Raw genomic sequence first — 16848 nt, forward strand, 5'->3', positions numbered from 1 at the left:
TTCCTCTCTCTCCTTGCTGTCTTCTCCCAGAGCTTTATTCCACACATGCAGGCTCTCATAAAACTGGGAAATGAAGGCATAATTCCCTTTGCCAGTCTCACTGTGTTATGCAAACACACTGATGTAGTGAAAGTTGTCTCCTACTTCTCTGTATCTCATTTTCATGCATTGCCCAACACCTCCAGTGCTGTGCTTCTGGGGCTTCTTCTCAGAAGCCCTGAATTTATTTCACTTTCAGAGATTTTTGCCTTCTCATGTACTATTACCTAAATGAGAATTCTTTAGGAACTTGCTTCAGGAGACTCTTTCTTTCCTCTCTCATCAAAGGTTAGCTCCAGCTATTTCTAAATTTTGGCTTGTTAGTCTTAACTGGAACTATTCCAATCCTCCACAAGCCTAAAAAGTCTTAATCTAGTGAGCCTAAGAGGCAAAAAGCTTTGCTTTCTCTTGCAGAATTTAATTTGGAAAGATATGAGCTGTACAACTAGATTATTCATATTTTACAGAATCATAGAACCAGAGAAGAGTGTGGGTTGGAAAGGACCTTTAAAGATCCTCTAATCCAAATCCCTGCCATATAGCTTATGATATATAATAATACAATATTGTATCATGTAATACAATATTGTATATGCCAAATCACATGAAGAAACATTTTTGTGAGTGCTCTACCAATACAAAAGCCTCAAAGTTGACACGAATAATTTAGAAAGTGGCAAGACTGAAAGTTCTGTGGAAGAGCAGCAGGTGACACAGGGCACTTCCCATGGGGTTACCAATTACCTGGAGCAGGAGGTGATGCTGGTGGACACTGGGACACCACAAAGCTCGTCCCAGTAAAACACAGTTGCCTGATTCCAAGCTCACAGGGTTCCAAGGATGTTTCATTTAGACAGGTAACATTAGGAGCTTGCTTTCTGCTGCTGCCTGCCCTTTCTAGACCATGACTGCCTCAAGTCCTGGTTTTACTGCTGACATTGTTTCATTAGACAAGAGGCTTCACCTTGAAGATTATTTGGCAATAAGAATGGGAAAATAAATATTTAGGGTCCTATTCAACAGTGGGTTCTATATATAAAGAGGTTTATTTTGTTGCAGAAACCAAAGAGATTTTATTCACGATAGCAATCACTAATCATAACAGCAGGATGCTATTTGAAGATAAGCCCACATGCAAAAGCCAGAATGAGCTGTGACACATTTACAATAGCATTCACAAAAGGCATTCTGCTCTGTAATTCTGCCTGCTTTGTTGAAGAGCACACTCAATGACTTTTAAAATGACATTTGAGAGATTTCATGAAAATATGTGTTCATCCTAGTACACAGTCCAGCTCTATCAAAATAGTTGCACTTCCACCTCCTGGGCAAATCAACCAAAGCACAGAGAAAGCTTCCTTTAACAAAATGTTAAACTCCTCTGTTGGGGTCTGAATGACAAGGTGTAGTCATTGAATAAGGTTGCAGAGATATTTGAATAAGTCTGAAGGACACAAAGCCATCATTGTTGGGCTGTAAGAGTGTCATTACCTAAATGAAGTGCTATTTGCCAGAAAGCCCTGAATTTGCAGGGTTGGGAACCAGGTGCTCCTGTATCATTAGATCAGCTCACCTGCTAAGGCAGAGGGAAGAGTGCTGCTGGCAGGTGCACGAGGAGCAATGCCCAGAGGATGAGTATTTGTGTACACAGAGATGCTGAATTTGGGCAGGAGGCCAGACACAGGCAGAACAGAGACCAAAATCCTGCTCGGTTTGGAAGGAAAACAGCTCACTCCAAGGGCCTCCTGAAATTCCAGACTGGGACAAGCTCTGATCTCTGCTCCCTGGCCAGGGACAGCATCCAGGGAAGGGCTGGAGCTGGGCCAGGGATGGCTTAGGCTGGAGATCAGGAAAAAGTCCTTCCCTTCTTCCCCAGAGGGTGCTGGCACTGCCCAGGCTGCCCAGGGAATGGGCACGGCCCCGAGGCTGCCAGAGCTCCAGGAGTTCCCAGGGGTGCCCAGGGTGGGATTGTTGGGCAGGGCCAGGGTTGGGCTGGGTGATCCTTGGGGATCCCTTCAGCTCAGGATATTCTGGGATTCTGTGAATATAATTTTTATCTAAGTCACAAATCTGAAGTTCATCAATATCAAACATTCCACAGTTAAACTCTGAACTGGGGCCTAGGGTCATTTCCAGATGCACAAACGGGCTGCCTTTCCCTGCCCTCCTTTGTTTAGGAGGGAAACTTCACTGTCCAGTGCTTTCCAACCTACTTCTGTGATTCACTGCTGGACCAGGATTCCCCTTGGGAAATACTGCTTTGAAAACACCTGATGTATTTCCACCCTGCTTTTACTGTGTTTCATGGAACAATAGCTTCTCTTATGTCAATCCTACTGCTTGATAAGTCACTGCATCTGCACTGTATTTACACTTGTACCCAGCTCTCCCAGCCCTGCAGGCTGGTCAGTCACCTGGGTCAAGGACACAAAGCACTTCAGACCTTTTGTAAACAGCAACTGAAAGAGTCAGGATAAAAGAAGAGAATATTATGAAGCAGAGGGAGTGATTTCTGCCATCACTACCGAGAATATGAAGCTGTGATTTGCTAAGTCAGGAAATGGAGTGAGCACTAACAGGGATCTGTGACCTTACAACTCAGAACTGCTTTTTAACTTACTCATAATTCTGACATTTTCCACTGTCACTGTAACCCGAAATCTAAAAATCAGACAGAAGTGTGATCTGTACCTGTCTGCTTTCAGAAGCACATTCAGTAAAGCTGGAACTAAAATGAAATTGCTGTATCATGTTTTATGCCTAAACTACATTCTGCTCTCCCAGCACTCCCAAGACAGCTCTGAGCAAATTGTTAATAATTTAATGAAATCATTTGAGAGTGGTAGCAACTACTGTCTACTCCTTCAATTATCTCAATTCATCGATCTCTTCCTGCGGAAGGAGGTGAAATCTCATACCAGACACACACACAAAAATCACACAAAGGTCATGTTTTTTGTAGCAGAGGAGGAATATGGAAGCTGCAGCAATGGTGATGATAATCTGTGTAACACAGATTCTTAGAGCCCAGTGTGTCAGTGACGCCTTATGAAAGTAGCATGCCCAGAACTAAGGAGTCAGGCACCAAAACCACTCAGCAACAGCAACAAAACCCCCACAAAACACTCCAGCTGACCTTTAAATATCTCCAGTAGACCAATATTTCTACAACACTGTCAAAATAATCCTTCAGTTCAGCTGCTTATTTGGAATCCACTTCTGGCATTGCAAGAAGGATGTTTAGCCTTCAATGTTTGTGGACTTGCTGAAAATACTTCTTTGTTTGGCAATTTTATTAATTTTCCTTCCATGCAAGAACCAGCTGGCAGAGAGAATGCACCAGCTGGGGTCAGATGTTCAAGACAACAGAGTTCTTTTTTCTTCACAAGAGATCCTTAATTGTGCTAGAATCAAAGGCTATTTATTTCTATTGCCCAGTCTTAACCCAGCATGAAATGAAATATTAATCTAACAAACCCCCAAATATCCACCAGGACATGGCCACAGCTTCAGATCCAAAGATGACCAGTGAGGTGTGAGGAAAGAAAATTTGGAGAGGTAAAAATGCATAGGAGGAATGACAAAGTACTGAGGCCAAATCAGCTTTATTGGCTGTGTTTGGTGACTTGACCAACCTGTGTGTGGCCAGAGAGTTCAGGAGCTGGTGAAGGTTGGACCATAATGCTGAAACTCCAGGATTCTTAATATTCTTCTAAGGAGAGCTTTGACCCACCTTCCACTAAAGACAAGCTAATTGGCTTTTACAGAAAAAGATAATTGATAGCAGCCTGTTCTATTATTAAAAAAAAATAAATTAAAGAGCACTTTTGGTGAGCTAGTATTTCAAATAAGCTTAGCCTGTTCAAGGGCTTGGTGCCTTCTTAGCAACATTTTGGGAGACGCAGTTTCTCTGTTATCTTTGTACATTTTGAAAAATAATTCTTTTGGTGCCTCTTCTATTCATGACTCACTCATAATGACACAAGTGACTCATGCTGTCAAATTACAAGCTATTACTTTGGAAAATTATTTTTTCCCCTTCCTTTTGGATAAAATATGACAATTTTCACTACTTTGTTACTAAGGGCAGCTTCCTACTACTTAAGAGAGTCTCAGAACTTTATTTTCTAAGTAAAGCATATGCCACAAAAGACAAAAGCATCTCCCACCTCTTGTCTCTCTCACAGATGAATACATGTGAAATAGAACAATTATTTAAAACTAGTTCCAGAACTTCCGAACTTGTTGATCAGTAAACTAAATTTCAATCACTAGATTTTATCTAGACAATACTGCTCGTTTGATTTAAAGATGGTCCCTGTAAGCCATTAGCACATGCTGGCCTAAAATTATTTATTAGGGCTGCCCTTGGCATAGGCAGCCTCAAGTTCTCCATTGCAGGGATTTCTGGTCTGACTCTTCAGTGAAGTTTTGTGGTGCTTTCCCACCCAAAGTGTGAAAGGATGTCCCTAGGTGGGAATTGGCTTGCTTGGAAATGAAATTAAAAAATGAAAAAAGGGTCACAAAAGAGACCTTGGCATATTCATAAGCACAACAGCTTGAAATAAACTTATTTATGCTAAAGGCAAAAGTAAGGCCTGAGATAAAGCTTTGAACTGAGCAGAATGAGAACAGCACTTTCAAACACAACGTGGCAAGTAAGAAGTGAGAAGGGAAGAATGCATGACTGGGTGAATTGCAAACATGTACACAACGTCTGCTCCATGGAAAACAGCAACTGCAGCTACCAATCTGTTTGGGGGTTATGGCAAAGCACCAAGAGGGAAGCAGCACACAGAGCACAGCACCACCAGGCTGTGCTGAAGGGTGAAGATGGTAGAAATGGCAGGAAATAATTTATTAATAATAATAATTTATTAATTCACAAAGCTCTGGAGCAGGCCACCTGCAGAGGTGAATGCAGCACCTGGGTTAAAAACTCCTCTGGAGATAGAGAGGACAAGAGGTGTGGGGGAAGATGTGGAAAGCAGCTTGCTGGTGGTACAGCTACAGCTCAGTGCACTGGTGAGAACTATGAATCAAGGAGAAAAACTAGTTTCCCATTCTTGTTTTAATTTTGCAAGCTCCAGGAGAAGGTCCTGGGAAACCACGTGCCAGATTTACACGGAGAAGTTGTGTCATTGAAGTTGACAGAGGAAAAGTGAACCCAGCTTTATTCAAACTGAAAATAAAGCAGAGGTTTTTGAGTTTTGCCAATAAAACAAATAAAAATAGAATATTTAGTAGCACCCAAAGACCTTATGTCAGATAGTAATCACTTGCTAAATGCCTTTTTTTCCAGCTTAGAAATGGATGCATTCCTATGAGAGCACAGGGGCTGTGCTGTGGAGAACACAGGCTGGAGTTTAAGGCCAGCTATAACCTTAAACTTGAAACTGATGCAAGGAAGTAACAGCTGAAAAGGAATGGTTTTAATCAAATCACCAATACTACAACAGACTTACAGACTCATAAAGCTAAATACATAAACATGCCTCTAGTTGCCTTCCCAGAAAAAAAAAAAAAGCATTTTAAAGAAGAGGAATTAACTGGAGAGCACGTACCTTGCCTGTTAACCAAACACCATCTGTCTCCAGGGCTGCTCCAAGGAGAGCTCCTTGGGGAGGATTGCTACAATCCCAGGGACACAAGGAGACACAGCCCAACACAGCTGTGTCTCTAACAGGGGAACCTGGGATGGGGAAGCTCCCCAACTTCCTGGGGAGCCCTGTACTAAAAAAATGGTCAGAGGATGTTCACGAATGACTGACATGTGCTCATAAATGCCCAAATCAACAACCAAATACAGAAGGTAAGAATGCCTTTATCTGCAGGGGTTAGCCAAGAGTGGACTGACACCTGGAGAACTTTAATCCTTCATAGAAACTGAAACAGGCAGCTAACATGCTGCCAGGAAAACCTTCCCCTGAAGCAGCACACCATAACCCTGGCTGCCCACCAGAAAGAGCTCTTTGCTGAAAAGGTGTGTGCAATGTTTCATTCATCATCTGCCTTGCTCCTTGAAGGGGCAGATGGAGAAATAAAGATTAGGCTGTGTTTGGGATGTTGTGTTAGGCAGCAGATTGGCTTGAAGAGCAACACTAACCTAGCCTTGCTAATCTAATTGAGTAATTCCTTGGGACACACCTGTTGATCAGCTGTTGGCAGGCAGGGATTTTCTGGATGCAGAAGTCAGCCTGGCACAGCTCAGACATTTCAACTCACGTAAGGCCTGGACCTTGGAACAGACACATTCCCAGCAGCCCCTCTCCCTCTCAGGGGAGAAAACAGTCAGGAACAAGCACTAAGTGAACAGGAGGGAAAGCCAGCATTAAATGCAAACCCCCAAATCTCACTTTATTAAATTAAAAAATAAAAAATCTTTTCATTGGCAGCAACCTGCTCAGAAAAATTTATATTCCCAAATGCCCTCGGCCCCAGGAATGGCCCCACAAGTCAGGTGAGCTCCTGGAGGCAAAAGTCTGGTTGTTGCTTGCAGGAGGTTGGCTCCTGAGTCATACCAGCTCCCTACTTCATACTTCTTCTTTTTCTTGCCAGGAGACTGCAACTACTTGCCTAAAGAAATGAAATAAACAGCGAGCATTTGCTGAAGTACTCCCACCACTTGGAGCAGTTTGTTTTTCAGAACATTCAGTGCCAGACTGCTGAATGGGAAAGAGAAACAACAGGAGAGCAAAATCTCTCCTTTAATCATTTCTGAAGAGCTTATCACAGTAGCACTGACACATTCACAGCCCGTTGGTTTCTTGCTGAATGCAAGTGGAAAAGAGATCACATTTTCCTTTAAAACCCAAATGAGCAAAATGGGAAGTTTCAACAAACCTAGAAAATTAAGAGCTGCTTCTACAGTTATCACTGGTTTCAGCAGGAACTGAAGATGCTTAGTGAACCCTGGGAGAAATCCCTGACGACAAATACTAGTTCAAAAACTGTCAAATATTAAAAAACATTACGTTGTCAACAGAAGAGAAAATTAAGATTGGAAAATCATGATTACAAACACTGAGGGGCTGTAGTAAGGAAAGTTCAAACAACATCCCAGTGCTAAATTCTGAACAGCTGAACCACAGAAAATTCCATCAACAGCAAAATAAAGGAATCTTTAAAAGCTTTATTAAATAACACAGATTTAAATAATATAGTCCAGTTCTAGACTCTGAACAGCCATACCACAAGAAAACTCAAAACAAAGGAGTCTTAAAAGTCTTTAATACAGATTCAAATTATTATCTACATCCAAACTGACCTTTGTAAGTAGTACTAGCACTTAAGGCACAATTTCTCCAGAACTAGCCAGTAAGTTAAACAAGACTCAGTACAATTACATGTAACAATCCTTTTGTTTTTAACACTGTGAGAAACCAAAACTCTGCCATACACTGGGTTTGCATTCCATTTATCTATTTGCCTGCATAGTTCTGCACACAAAAGTATTTTGCATTAAGTACTTTGTTATTTCACTTTCCATATGGTCCTTAGGAAAGTTCAGACAGCCAGAATAGTATTCACAGTTAAAACTGGGATGTTTTTTATATGTAAACAAACCCCTTATCTGATAGCTGCAAAACCCTGCTTACAAATACAAATGACTGGGATGTGATTATATCCTCAAAATAAAGGATTCCTACCAGAAGAAAGGTGCACTTAAAAGGCACATGCTTTCACACTCCCAGTTCAGAAAAGTGCTTACAGTACCAAGGAATACTGCAGTTGTACCCAAAGGAACTCACACTAAGTTCTGGGCTTTATTTTTTTTCCTTTTCTAATTGTTGTTGTAAAAAAACCTTCTAAATTATTCACAGTTGTTCCAGCATTCCTCATGCTAAACCAGCATACTGTGCTGGTGAATCCCAGTGTAAGGCTAAATATAAGAACACTTATCAGTGCAATACATTCCTGAGTTTTTGGAACGCAAAATAAAAACCAGTTCTTCGAAATATACAATCCTTCAAATTTTTGGCTCATATTTCACTTGTTTTTCTCATTTCCCTTTTCTTAAAAAAGTTCATTAGAAAGAAATCTAATTTTTATAAAAAGTAAATAAAAAATTGTTGTCACTCTAACTTAGATATAACTTCTTGTTGCTTGAAGAGTGCAAGAAAGCCAGACTAGCATAAACTCTGCTTTTTGTGCAGGCAGTAAAAGACAACAGATAAAACAAGCTTTTGAGAACTGAAGCACTGGCCTAAAAAAATAAACTCAAAGAGCCCTAAATAGTAAAAAAATTAAATAAATTAAGGACCTAGTTGTATTCCAGAGCAAACCTGAATTACAATCCGACTGCTGAAGCTGCTGAGCTTGCTAAGGCACTGAGTTGTACATTTATTTTTCTCTGCCATGAGGAGGAGCTGTGCTGCCTCTAGCGAGAGGCGTAGCCCGTGCTCCAGAGCGGGGACGAGGGGCTGCTCTGCCTGCTGGAGGCCTGGGAGCTGAAGGAATGTGCAGGTGACACGATGGAGCCTGAAACATGGGAAGGAGAAGACAACAATCAGGCTTGGGAATGGTGGGAGACGGAACAAACAACTGCTCTTGATCATCTGCTGAAAACTGGCAATGAACCTGATGATCCATCCCAAGTGAAATCATCCCTGTAGCTCAGTGCCTCTTCAAAAGGTATCCTGCAAGTATCAAAAGTTTGTGGGTTTTCCTGCTCAGGACTTAAGTCTCAGGGGGGCACAATACATTTCCCCTCAGCAAGTGATGTTCACTTGAATTTGCCTCATTTTATCTGAAGCATCAGGCACTTGTGTTTACACCCAGGCCTGCAGCTCACTGTAACTTGGACACATCTGTAAGAATGTGAATGATTTTTCATTACCACTCCTGATTACAGACCTTCCTACATTCAATTCCAGTGCAATGGCCAGACTAATCAATTAATTCACTTCCAACTGGGTGACAGCTGCTTACTGTTAGGGGTGTGCGGAAGACTTGTCTTTGGGTGGAACACTGGCTGATTGTGCTGCTCATTTGGCGAGAAAAATGCATGGTAGGCTGCAAGACAGTTGCAAAACAAAACAAAATAATTTCACTTGGCAATCATTCCTTTTTATCTTACAGCTAACACACTGTAAGAAGCTATGCAAAAAAATTATTGTGCAATCTTTCCTTCTCTTACCTATGATCATAACAGCTGTCCCTGCTAAGAGTGCAAAGAGTGTGAAGATCATCACCTGGTAAGATTCAACAAACTGCTGGAAGAGAGTGGCTTCATCTGCAGAATTGATTAAGAGGAGGCAATATTGAATTAAAAGGAGCATCTTCTCCAATGTGCTTTAAGAGTTAACCTCATAAACATCAGAAAAGCTAAAGGTTCCTGCTGGCATATGGAATGCAGAGCTAAACTTACATCTCACGGGTGCAGTGGTTCTGTCAGTCAGGTAGATCACTGTCACTGGGATGGTGATGGACTGGTCTGTCAGGGGACTGGAGACAGTGAGAGTGGTGGACAGGGAGCCCTGGCTGGGAACTCTGGGATCAGCCAGGCTCACAGTGTACACCACGTAACTGGGCAGCCCATAGGACTTCTCCTTCTCCAGCACCTTCACTGCTGGGGACTCGCATTTCACCTGCACAAGGAACATCCAACCTGGAACAGACTGCTGGGACAGCACAGCACAGCTCCTCTTCCAGGCCAGCTGCCAGCAGTGGGGGATTCCACAGAAACACTGAGCAATTCCCCCCTCCAGAGGAGTCAGGTGTACCCTTACAGTGACACTGGCAGCATTTCCCCCTGCCTACTGCCAAGGGTGCCCCCTCTCACCTGCCTCCTCCACAGGTTTGGGCTAACCCCAAACAAAACCCACAGACCCTCAATGGGCTGTGTGTGCTATGGGCAGTCAGCCACACAAATACTTGGGCAAGACTCCCCCACCACAGGGTTCAAGCAGGTTTTTGCTTCCTGACCCATGGTTCTCACGTGCCAGGCTGTATGCCCAGGTGAGCCTGACACACCTGTACTGCCCCAAGCCCAGGACCAGGCTGGATGGGTTGAGGGGCATCCCATGGCAATGCATTGGAACAGAATGAGCTTTTGGGTCCCTGCCAACCCAAACCACTCTGGGATCCCGTGAGAAGTGAAAACTGAGGAAGAATCATCATTCCAAGATGAGCATTTCCAAATAATCTCAGGAACAAATCTTGACACGGTGAAGATGGCAGGGAGCGCCTTGCACTAGGAAGCTGCATGTGACAGCTCAGAATGCTTTCAGCTGTGCTGAGACGCTCCCTGGGAACACACTCACCTCCAGGCTATCCAGGATGTCGCTGGCACCGAAGATTTTCAGCACGGAGCTCACGTCCTGGTTGCTGAGCAGCATCTCGGCCTGGTCGGCGTAGAACCAGCGGCTGAAGGGCACCTCAGTGCCCAGCTGCTGCCCGGGCCCCGCGCCGCCCCGCAGCGCCGCCGTCACCCGCAGCGCGGCCTGGCTCCTGCTCAGGTGCCTCAGCTGCTTGTCGGTCAGGCTGTGCATCCTGATGGAGCACGTGTAGTGGCCTGCAGGAACAAGACAGCTTGGGCTGTGTGCTGCTCACCTTTGAGGGTTTTCTCCATGCACGGCGAGACTGCTGGGGCGCCTTCAGAGAAAAGCTAGAAAAGGTGGTACAGCTCAGCCAGCAGTGATGAGGGTGCACAGATGGACTGGGACAGTGTGTCTGTGGAGTCAAACATCACAATCCCAGCACTACAGCTACAGAATTATTCCTTGTCCCAAACTGAACGTCATGAAAAAAGCATTATGCTGGTAACTTCCAGTCATATTTTATTCTAATATGCTATTGAGACTCAGTTCCATTTCACTAGCACTGAAAAGCTTTACTGAAAACAAGATTGAAAATCCTATTTCATATTCTTTTCAACTGGTGTTAAAATTTTAGCCACCTACCATCACCATCATCAAGTCCGTGAAGATGTAGTTTATTTATAAAAGATCCTTTCAAAGTTATATATTCATCATGTTTCTAGTCTCACATAGGACCAATTAATCTGTAATTAGCAGTAAAGGTAGTAAAAACTTCCCAGAGAATAGAAGATAAAAAGGATCAGTAAGAAGGAGAACTTGCCAGGTGCATGTTTTGCCCTTATTTTCTTCCCCTAGCTAAGTAAAACAGGCATTTGCAGGGCAGAATAGGGGTTTACACAATGGGTTCAGGGATTAATCTAAAAGATAAATAATATTCTTTAAGTCCATTGTAGTTTGGTGCTGCTTTAAATCACGTTATACTTTCAAAACTTTTTACACTTTGTACACTTAACAAATTTATTTCCACCTCCTCCACAGTGTCTGGCAATTTCCCCCCATTTTAAGACCCAGTTCATGACGTTTTGGCAGGGGTACATTCCACTTTTGGAATACTTGTCACCTGAGTGCTCTTTTGCTTCTTTCACTTCCTACAAAACATGAAGTGGGCCACCACTGACTTCTGGCCTTCTCTGAAAACCAACACAGGATTTTGTCATAGGCAGAAAAACCACTGAAACAAGAAGTGTCCATGTGAGCAACTCACTGAGGCCTGAGCTCCTACACAGCAAAGCCCAGAGGCTTCAGAAGGAAAGAAAGGAGGTTTATATTGGATGTTAAGAAGAAATCCTTCATGTGAGGGTGGGGAGGCCCTGGCACAGGGTGCCCAAAGCAGCTGTGGATCCCTGGAAGTGTCCCAGGCCTGGCTGGGAGCTTGGAGCAACCTGGGACAGTGGAAAGTGTCCCTGCAAGGACAGGGGTGGCACTGGATGGGCTTTAAGATCCCTCCAACCCAACCCAACCCATGATGCTGGGATTCTGTAGAATCTGCTGGACCAAAGAGCTTGTGCTTGTCTGCAGCGTGGCATCTTGTCACACCTTACCTGAAACTGCATCAAATCCAGGTTCTGCCACAAAAATATCCTGTGCTGGGAAGTCAAAGGCATCACTGTTGAAATCAAGATGGCAACTGATAATGGACTGGGGTTGTAACTCAGCAATGGCTTCAGTCTGAGCAGGTGAGCACTCCCCTAGGAGGAAGGAAACAATTCATCTATAATTCATTACAAAATAAAATTGTAACTAATTAAGTTGAATTAATTGAAAGCAAAATCATGATTTGTAATATTGGGTTATTCTACCACCTTCTGAAATAGTTTCACAAGGTTAAGAGGATATTAAAATCATTGGAAATCACTGACAGCTGTCCTTGCTCAGGGTCTAATCCCAAAGAGACAGCAATGAAAATTTTATATGTTATGGGGTTTTCTTTACAGGAATAATTTATTTAGAGGAAAGAATAAGCTGCACAGAATTTTCTGCTCAGATGTCTCTTGAATAACTTACATGATCCTGGGAGCCTCAAGTTAGATTTTAGTATCTGGTGAGATGGTATTTTGGTAGGCTAATAATTTAGAAAAGGCAAAATAAAAAACTATTGGTAGAAGTGCTAATTGTTAAACTAGAAGCTAAAAGTATCTATCATCACACAAAATACAGCACATTGAATAGAGGACACAATGTGATGGTTAATCTTTGTACTGATTCTGACTGGTGACAAGTTCTGTAAAGATTTAAGGATGGTAACTAAGTAAGAAAATGTAACAACTCCAAGAAGGCAACTGCAATTAAACATACTAGCAATTAGCTGTTTGCCCATTAACTGTTGTTTATATGATTAAGAATGGTACCTCCATTGAAATCTACTGATTTTTTTTAGTTGTGAAATTTACTAGTGCTCCAGAACACTTTCCAAATTCCATCCCACAGCTCCTAGAGCTCCTGGGACTCTAGAAAGGCATTTGAGGTTCTTGGGGATCTTGTTACCCTTAAACAACAAACAAAAACCCCATAACACAAACAAAAGCATCATTAATCCACACACACACAATAAACATCAGCATAAGTAGTTTTTAATCATACCTTTCAAGTTTTTGTTTGTTTCCCCAATTAAAACTATGACTTTTGAGGCTGCCACTCCCTGCAAGCTTGCCTGCATGCCACTGACATGCATTGCTGTGGTCCTCTGAGGTGCATTAATCAAGATCTGAAAAAAGGATGAAGCCCATTGTTACCAAAAAGTGCTTCAACAAATAAAAATTAAGGCAAAACCAGACTGGATTGGTTGTGAAAGACTCCAGGAGGTGAGGTGATGTTTTTCTTTGAAATCCCACATTTCTCTAATATTAGAAACTGCCTTTCCAAGCAATTTAAGCGAGCAAAAACATTTTGTCTTCCTGCCCAGCCCCTAGAAGTTAATATGCATAAAGCTCTATGTCTAAATTTAATTTTAAAAGAATGTCTAGTGTTTATGCTGGTTGATGCAGTGAATTGTGTCAACAGTACGACTGCATAGCAGATAAACAAAATAATTTAATGGAGTACTTCTGATCAGTGATGCATGGCACAACACCTGAGCAAGTTCTTGCTGGCATCTCATACTGCACTGAAGTTTCATTCATAACAGCAGCCATACTCAAAAATCGGTTAGCACCTGGAAACAACTCAGCCAACAAAGGAATCAAAATGTTCAATATAAGCACAGTAGAGGTGAAAAATCAAAATTGCTATGCTACATTTACCTCCTTAGCACAGATGCTTTAAAAAAACATTATGTTTTTGGCCACGTACCAAATACTTCCCAACCATCTGCATTTTTAAAAGAACATTTCTAAATATTTCTAAAACAAAAAAAAAAAAAAATCCACAGAATGCAATTTGGTGAGCATTCAAACAAACCAATCTCAGCAGGACCAGAACAGTGCCTCACCTCTCTGTAGGTTTTCAGTAACCCAGGGATCTCATAGTAAACAGTGACCATCCCAGAGTCCCTTGCCAGGGCCACACCAGTCTTGGAGTCCATGAGAAGGAGAGCACTTGAGGAGGAGCTCCACATACCTGGCAGGCCTGGAAAACACCACGGGGGCACTGCTCACACCCTGCTGCCAGCTGCAGCATTTCCTGGGCACTGGTGTCTGAGAGTGCCACTGCCAGGCAGGGCACACCCCCCCCGTGCCCAGGAACCACTGTGGTGTCTGAGAGTGCCACTGCCCAGCAGTTACTCTGGCACAAGCCCAGCAATACCAACAGTCAAACACAGTGAGTGAAGGCAGGCCTGACTCTGCTGGAGTCCCACAGAACCAAGCCTTCACAGCTAATAGAATAGAAATGTCTGAAGTGTGATGCTCAGGAGTTCAAAACAAGAGACGTATTGCATGGTGCAATTAAAATTAGAGGAGTTGATCAAACCTATTTTTATAATGAACAAGAACAGTGACATTTTATTCTGAACAAACATGGTAAATTATGCATTTGGTTTTGCTGAGACTGGTGTCCCATGGAACAGCTGCTAACCCACACAGCTGGATGGAGGCCACTCACCTTCCTGGTCCGTCAGCAAGGTCCTCAGGCACAGGACATCCCCCACCACCACGTCTGGGAGCTCTGGGAAGATGGCAGGCTGCACAGGCAGTGGGATGTAGTCTGCAGTGCCACTGTGCTCCGCATCCCACACCCTCAGCAGGGTCAGCCCCACATTCACAGTCCTGACCACAAAGGTGTTGTTGGTGGCTCCCCTGGCGATCTGCACGAAGTCGTCTCTGCACACAAACACAAGTGCTGCTGCATGAGGGAAGGCTTGGGAATGGCACTGTCTGTCCAACTAGAGAGGTATCAACCCCTTCAGCTGGCTGACTGCTTGCTTTCAGGAACAGTCGTCTGATGAAGTCCAGCAAAGTAAGGAAATTATAAAAATTATTTAGGTGCCACTGAGACAAATTACAGTTCTCAGTTCACCACTATGCCGAGGGAATACCAAGACTGTAATTATGCATGAAAACTACTTCTTAATTGTGAGAATTGTAGAGCTTTAGAATGACATAATCTGTCTCTTTTCCCTTTTCTCAAGGGAGTTAGGAAGCCAAGAAATTTGAACACCAATATGCAACTTCCCAGACACAATGCCATTGGATTGCCAGTTCTGGTATTCACCAAACTGAGCAAGGTGCTCTGCAGAAAACAAACCGTGTTTCAGTAACAGCATTAGTGTTATTTTACTGACGAGCACAGGAGGCTGCTTCACAACATTTATTCTGGGAGGCAGAGACCAAAGGCTTGTCCCTGCTGTGGGAAGGTTGCACAAGACTATATGAGGAGACAGCCCCTGATCCAGAACATTCCCCACCTTACATAAACCCTCAGTGAGTCAGTGGAACACAGCACTGGGAGAGGCAGATGCTGATGGATCAGTTGTCTCTCTGGGCCACTGCTGCATGCAGGGGGATGATTCAGAGTCACTCAGAGCAGAGCACAGCTCCTGCAGGCCCTGCTGGGACCATGCTTATCTGGGCAGCTTTCCATGGCTAGGGAATATCGATTGCTAAATGCAACTCTCCTTCCTGCCACTGCCTCTGAAGGCCACAGAGACAAACCCTTGCTTTGCTAATCCCAGCCCAAGCTGCATGTTCACTTGGTATCTCTGGAACAATCTTTGTTCTGAGTGTCTGGCCTATTTTTGCTCTCTGTAATTATCACCCGTGACAGACACCTACCTGTTGGTGGCAAAGTTGAACACAGCATTGTGTGAATGGAAAGTATCTCCAGAGTTATCGTGGAAATGGACTATAAATGTCAGTGTCACACCCAGGGGCAGGGCTTGCAGTGCCTCCTTGCTCTGGGTCAGCAGAAGAGGCCTCATGGAGATCCTGAGGTAGGAGATGGGGCAGACCTGGAAAAACATCAGCAGTGAGAAGGAAAGTTAAATTGCTTTTTATGATGCCCGTAAAAATAATCTGAAAGAGTTCTTTTTATGTAAATATCCAGAGCTGCCTCTATAAGTCATTTGCATTTAGCCATATGCCAGGACTAACACATGAAGCTGTTGTTATCAGTATCTCCACTTCACAGGCTGAAAGGAGCCTCTGACACTGTCCAGTCCAGCCCCCCTCTCAAGCTGGGTTACTCAGGGCCAGCTGGCCAGGACCACGTGCAGGCAGCCGCTGGGCATCTCCTGGGATGGAGACTCCACAGCCTCCTGCACTCTGTGCTCAACAGCCACCCCAGTACAAAGTGCTGTCCCATGTTCACACTGTGGTTCCTGGGTGCTCCCCTTGTCCTGCTGTCCCATGTTCACACTGTGGCTCCTGTGTGCTCCCCTTGTCCTGCCATGGCAGAGAAAAGCCTGGCCCTGTCTGCTTTGTACCCTCACAGCTGACATTTCTTAGTCCTTTTTTTCTAGTATCACTGGGAACTGAAACAAGCTATAGCCATGCAGAAACATACATCACATCAGACTCCAGAGAACACATTACTATCCTCTCAACTCAAACTGTTAGGACTCCCTGGCTATGCAAGAGAAGAAGCAGCCCCATGACCTGTCTCCTAGTAATTCCTGAAATAAAAGGTGCAATTCATTGCCCAGGTATAAGAAGGGTAACTCACAATGTAAGGGGATGGAATAGTCACTGTTGCCCAGCTACCCTGCAGCAGGTGAAAGCCAAGCTGTTCCAGGCAGAGCTGGCAGCTGACAAACCCTGGGGCTCAGTTCCCTCAGTGCCTCCCCTCAGCCAAGACAGAAGGTGGAACTGCTCCGAACTCCTCAGGAGAGTCTGCTCCATTAACCATATGTGCACACCCCCACATTTCTGCAGTAACACTTCAGTCAAGAAAGGTTTTCTGAAGACAAAGACTTGACAACCTAATATTTTGGCTTTTAAATAGCATATTACTATTTTTGATTAACTTACCTAAGTTAACGAGCAAAATTACCCAACAAAAATAACTATAGCTGCTCTTTTTGTTAAAGCTGATGGAAAATAAACAATAGATGGAC

The 16848-nt window shown here is 43.6% G+C and overlaps 1 protein-coding gene across 1 annotated transcript in view; it reads right to left on the minus strand.

Moving 5' to 3' along the window:
- Nucleotides 1-7151: 7151 nt before the first annotated feature.
- NUP210 (nucleoporin 210) overlaps nt 7152-16848 on the minus strand; it is a 48919-nt gene continuing 39222 nt past the window's right edge. Inside the window, exons 30-39 of the mRNA XM_039708559.1 lie at nt 15569-15744; nt 14400-14617; nt 13789-13925; nt 12942-13065; nt 11903-12049; nt 10305-10555; nt 9410-9629; nt 9179-9274; nt 8971-9054; nt 7152-8520 (exon numbers count right to left, since the gene is read on the minus strand). Of these exons, the coding sequence (XP_039564493.1) occupies nt 8420-8520; nt 8971-9054; nt 9179-9274; nt 9410-9629; nt 10305-10555; nt 11903-12049; nt 12942-13065; nt 13789-13925; nt 14400-14617; nt 15569-15744 (1554 nt within the window). The 3' untranslated portion in view covers nt 7152-8419. The remainder of the gene's footprint in view (nt 8521-8970; nt 9055-9178; nt 9275-9409; nt 9630-10304; nt 10556-11902; nt 12050-12941; nt 13066-13788; nt 13926-14399; nt 14618-15568; nt 15745-16848) is intronic.

This window comes from Passer montanus, unplaced genomic scaffold (assembly GCF_014805655.1).
Source record: "Passer montanus isolate IOZ18808 unplaced genomic scaffold, ASM1480565v1 scaffold205, whole genome shotgun sequence".
Lineage (NCBI taxonomy): Eukaryota > Metazoa > Chordata > Aves > Passeriformes > Passeridae > Passer > Passer montanus.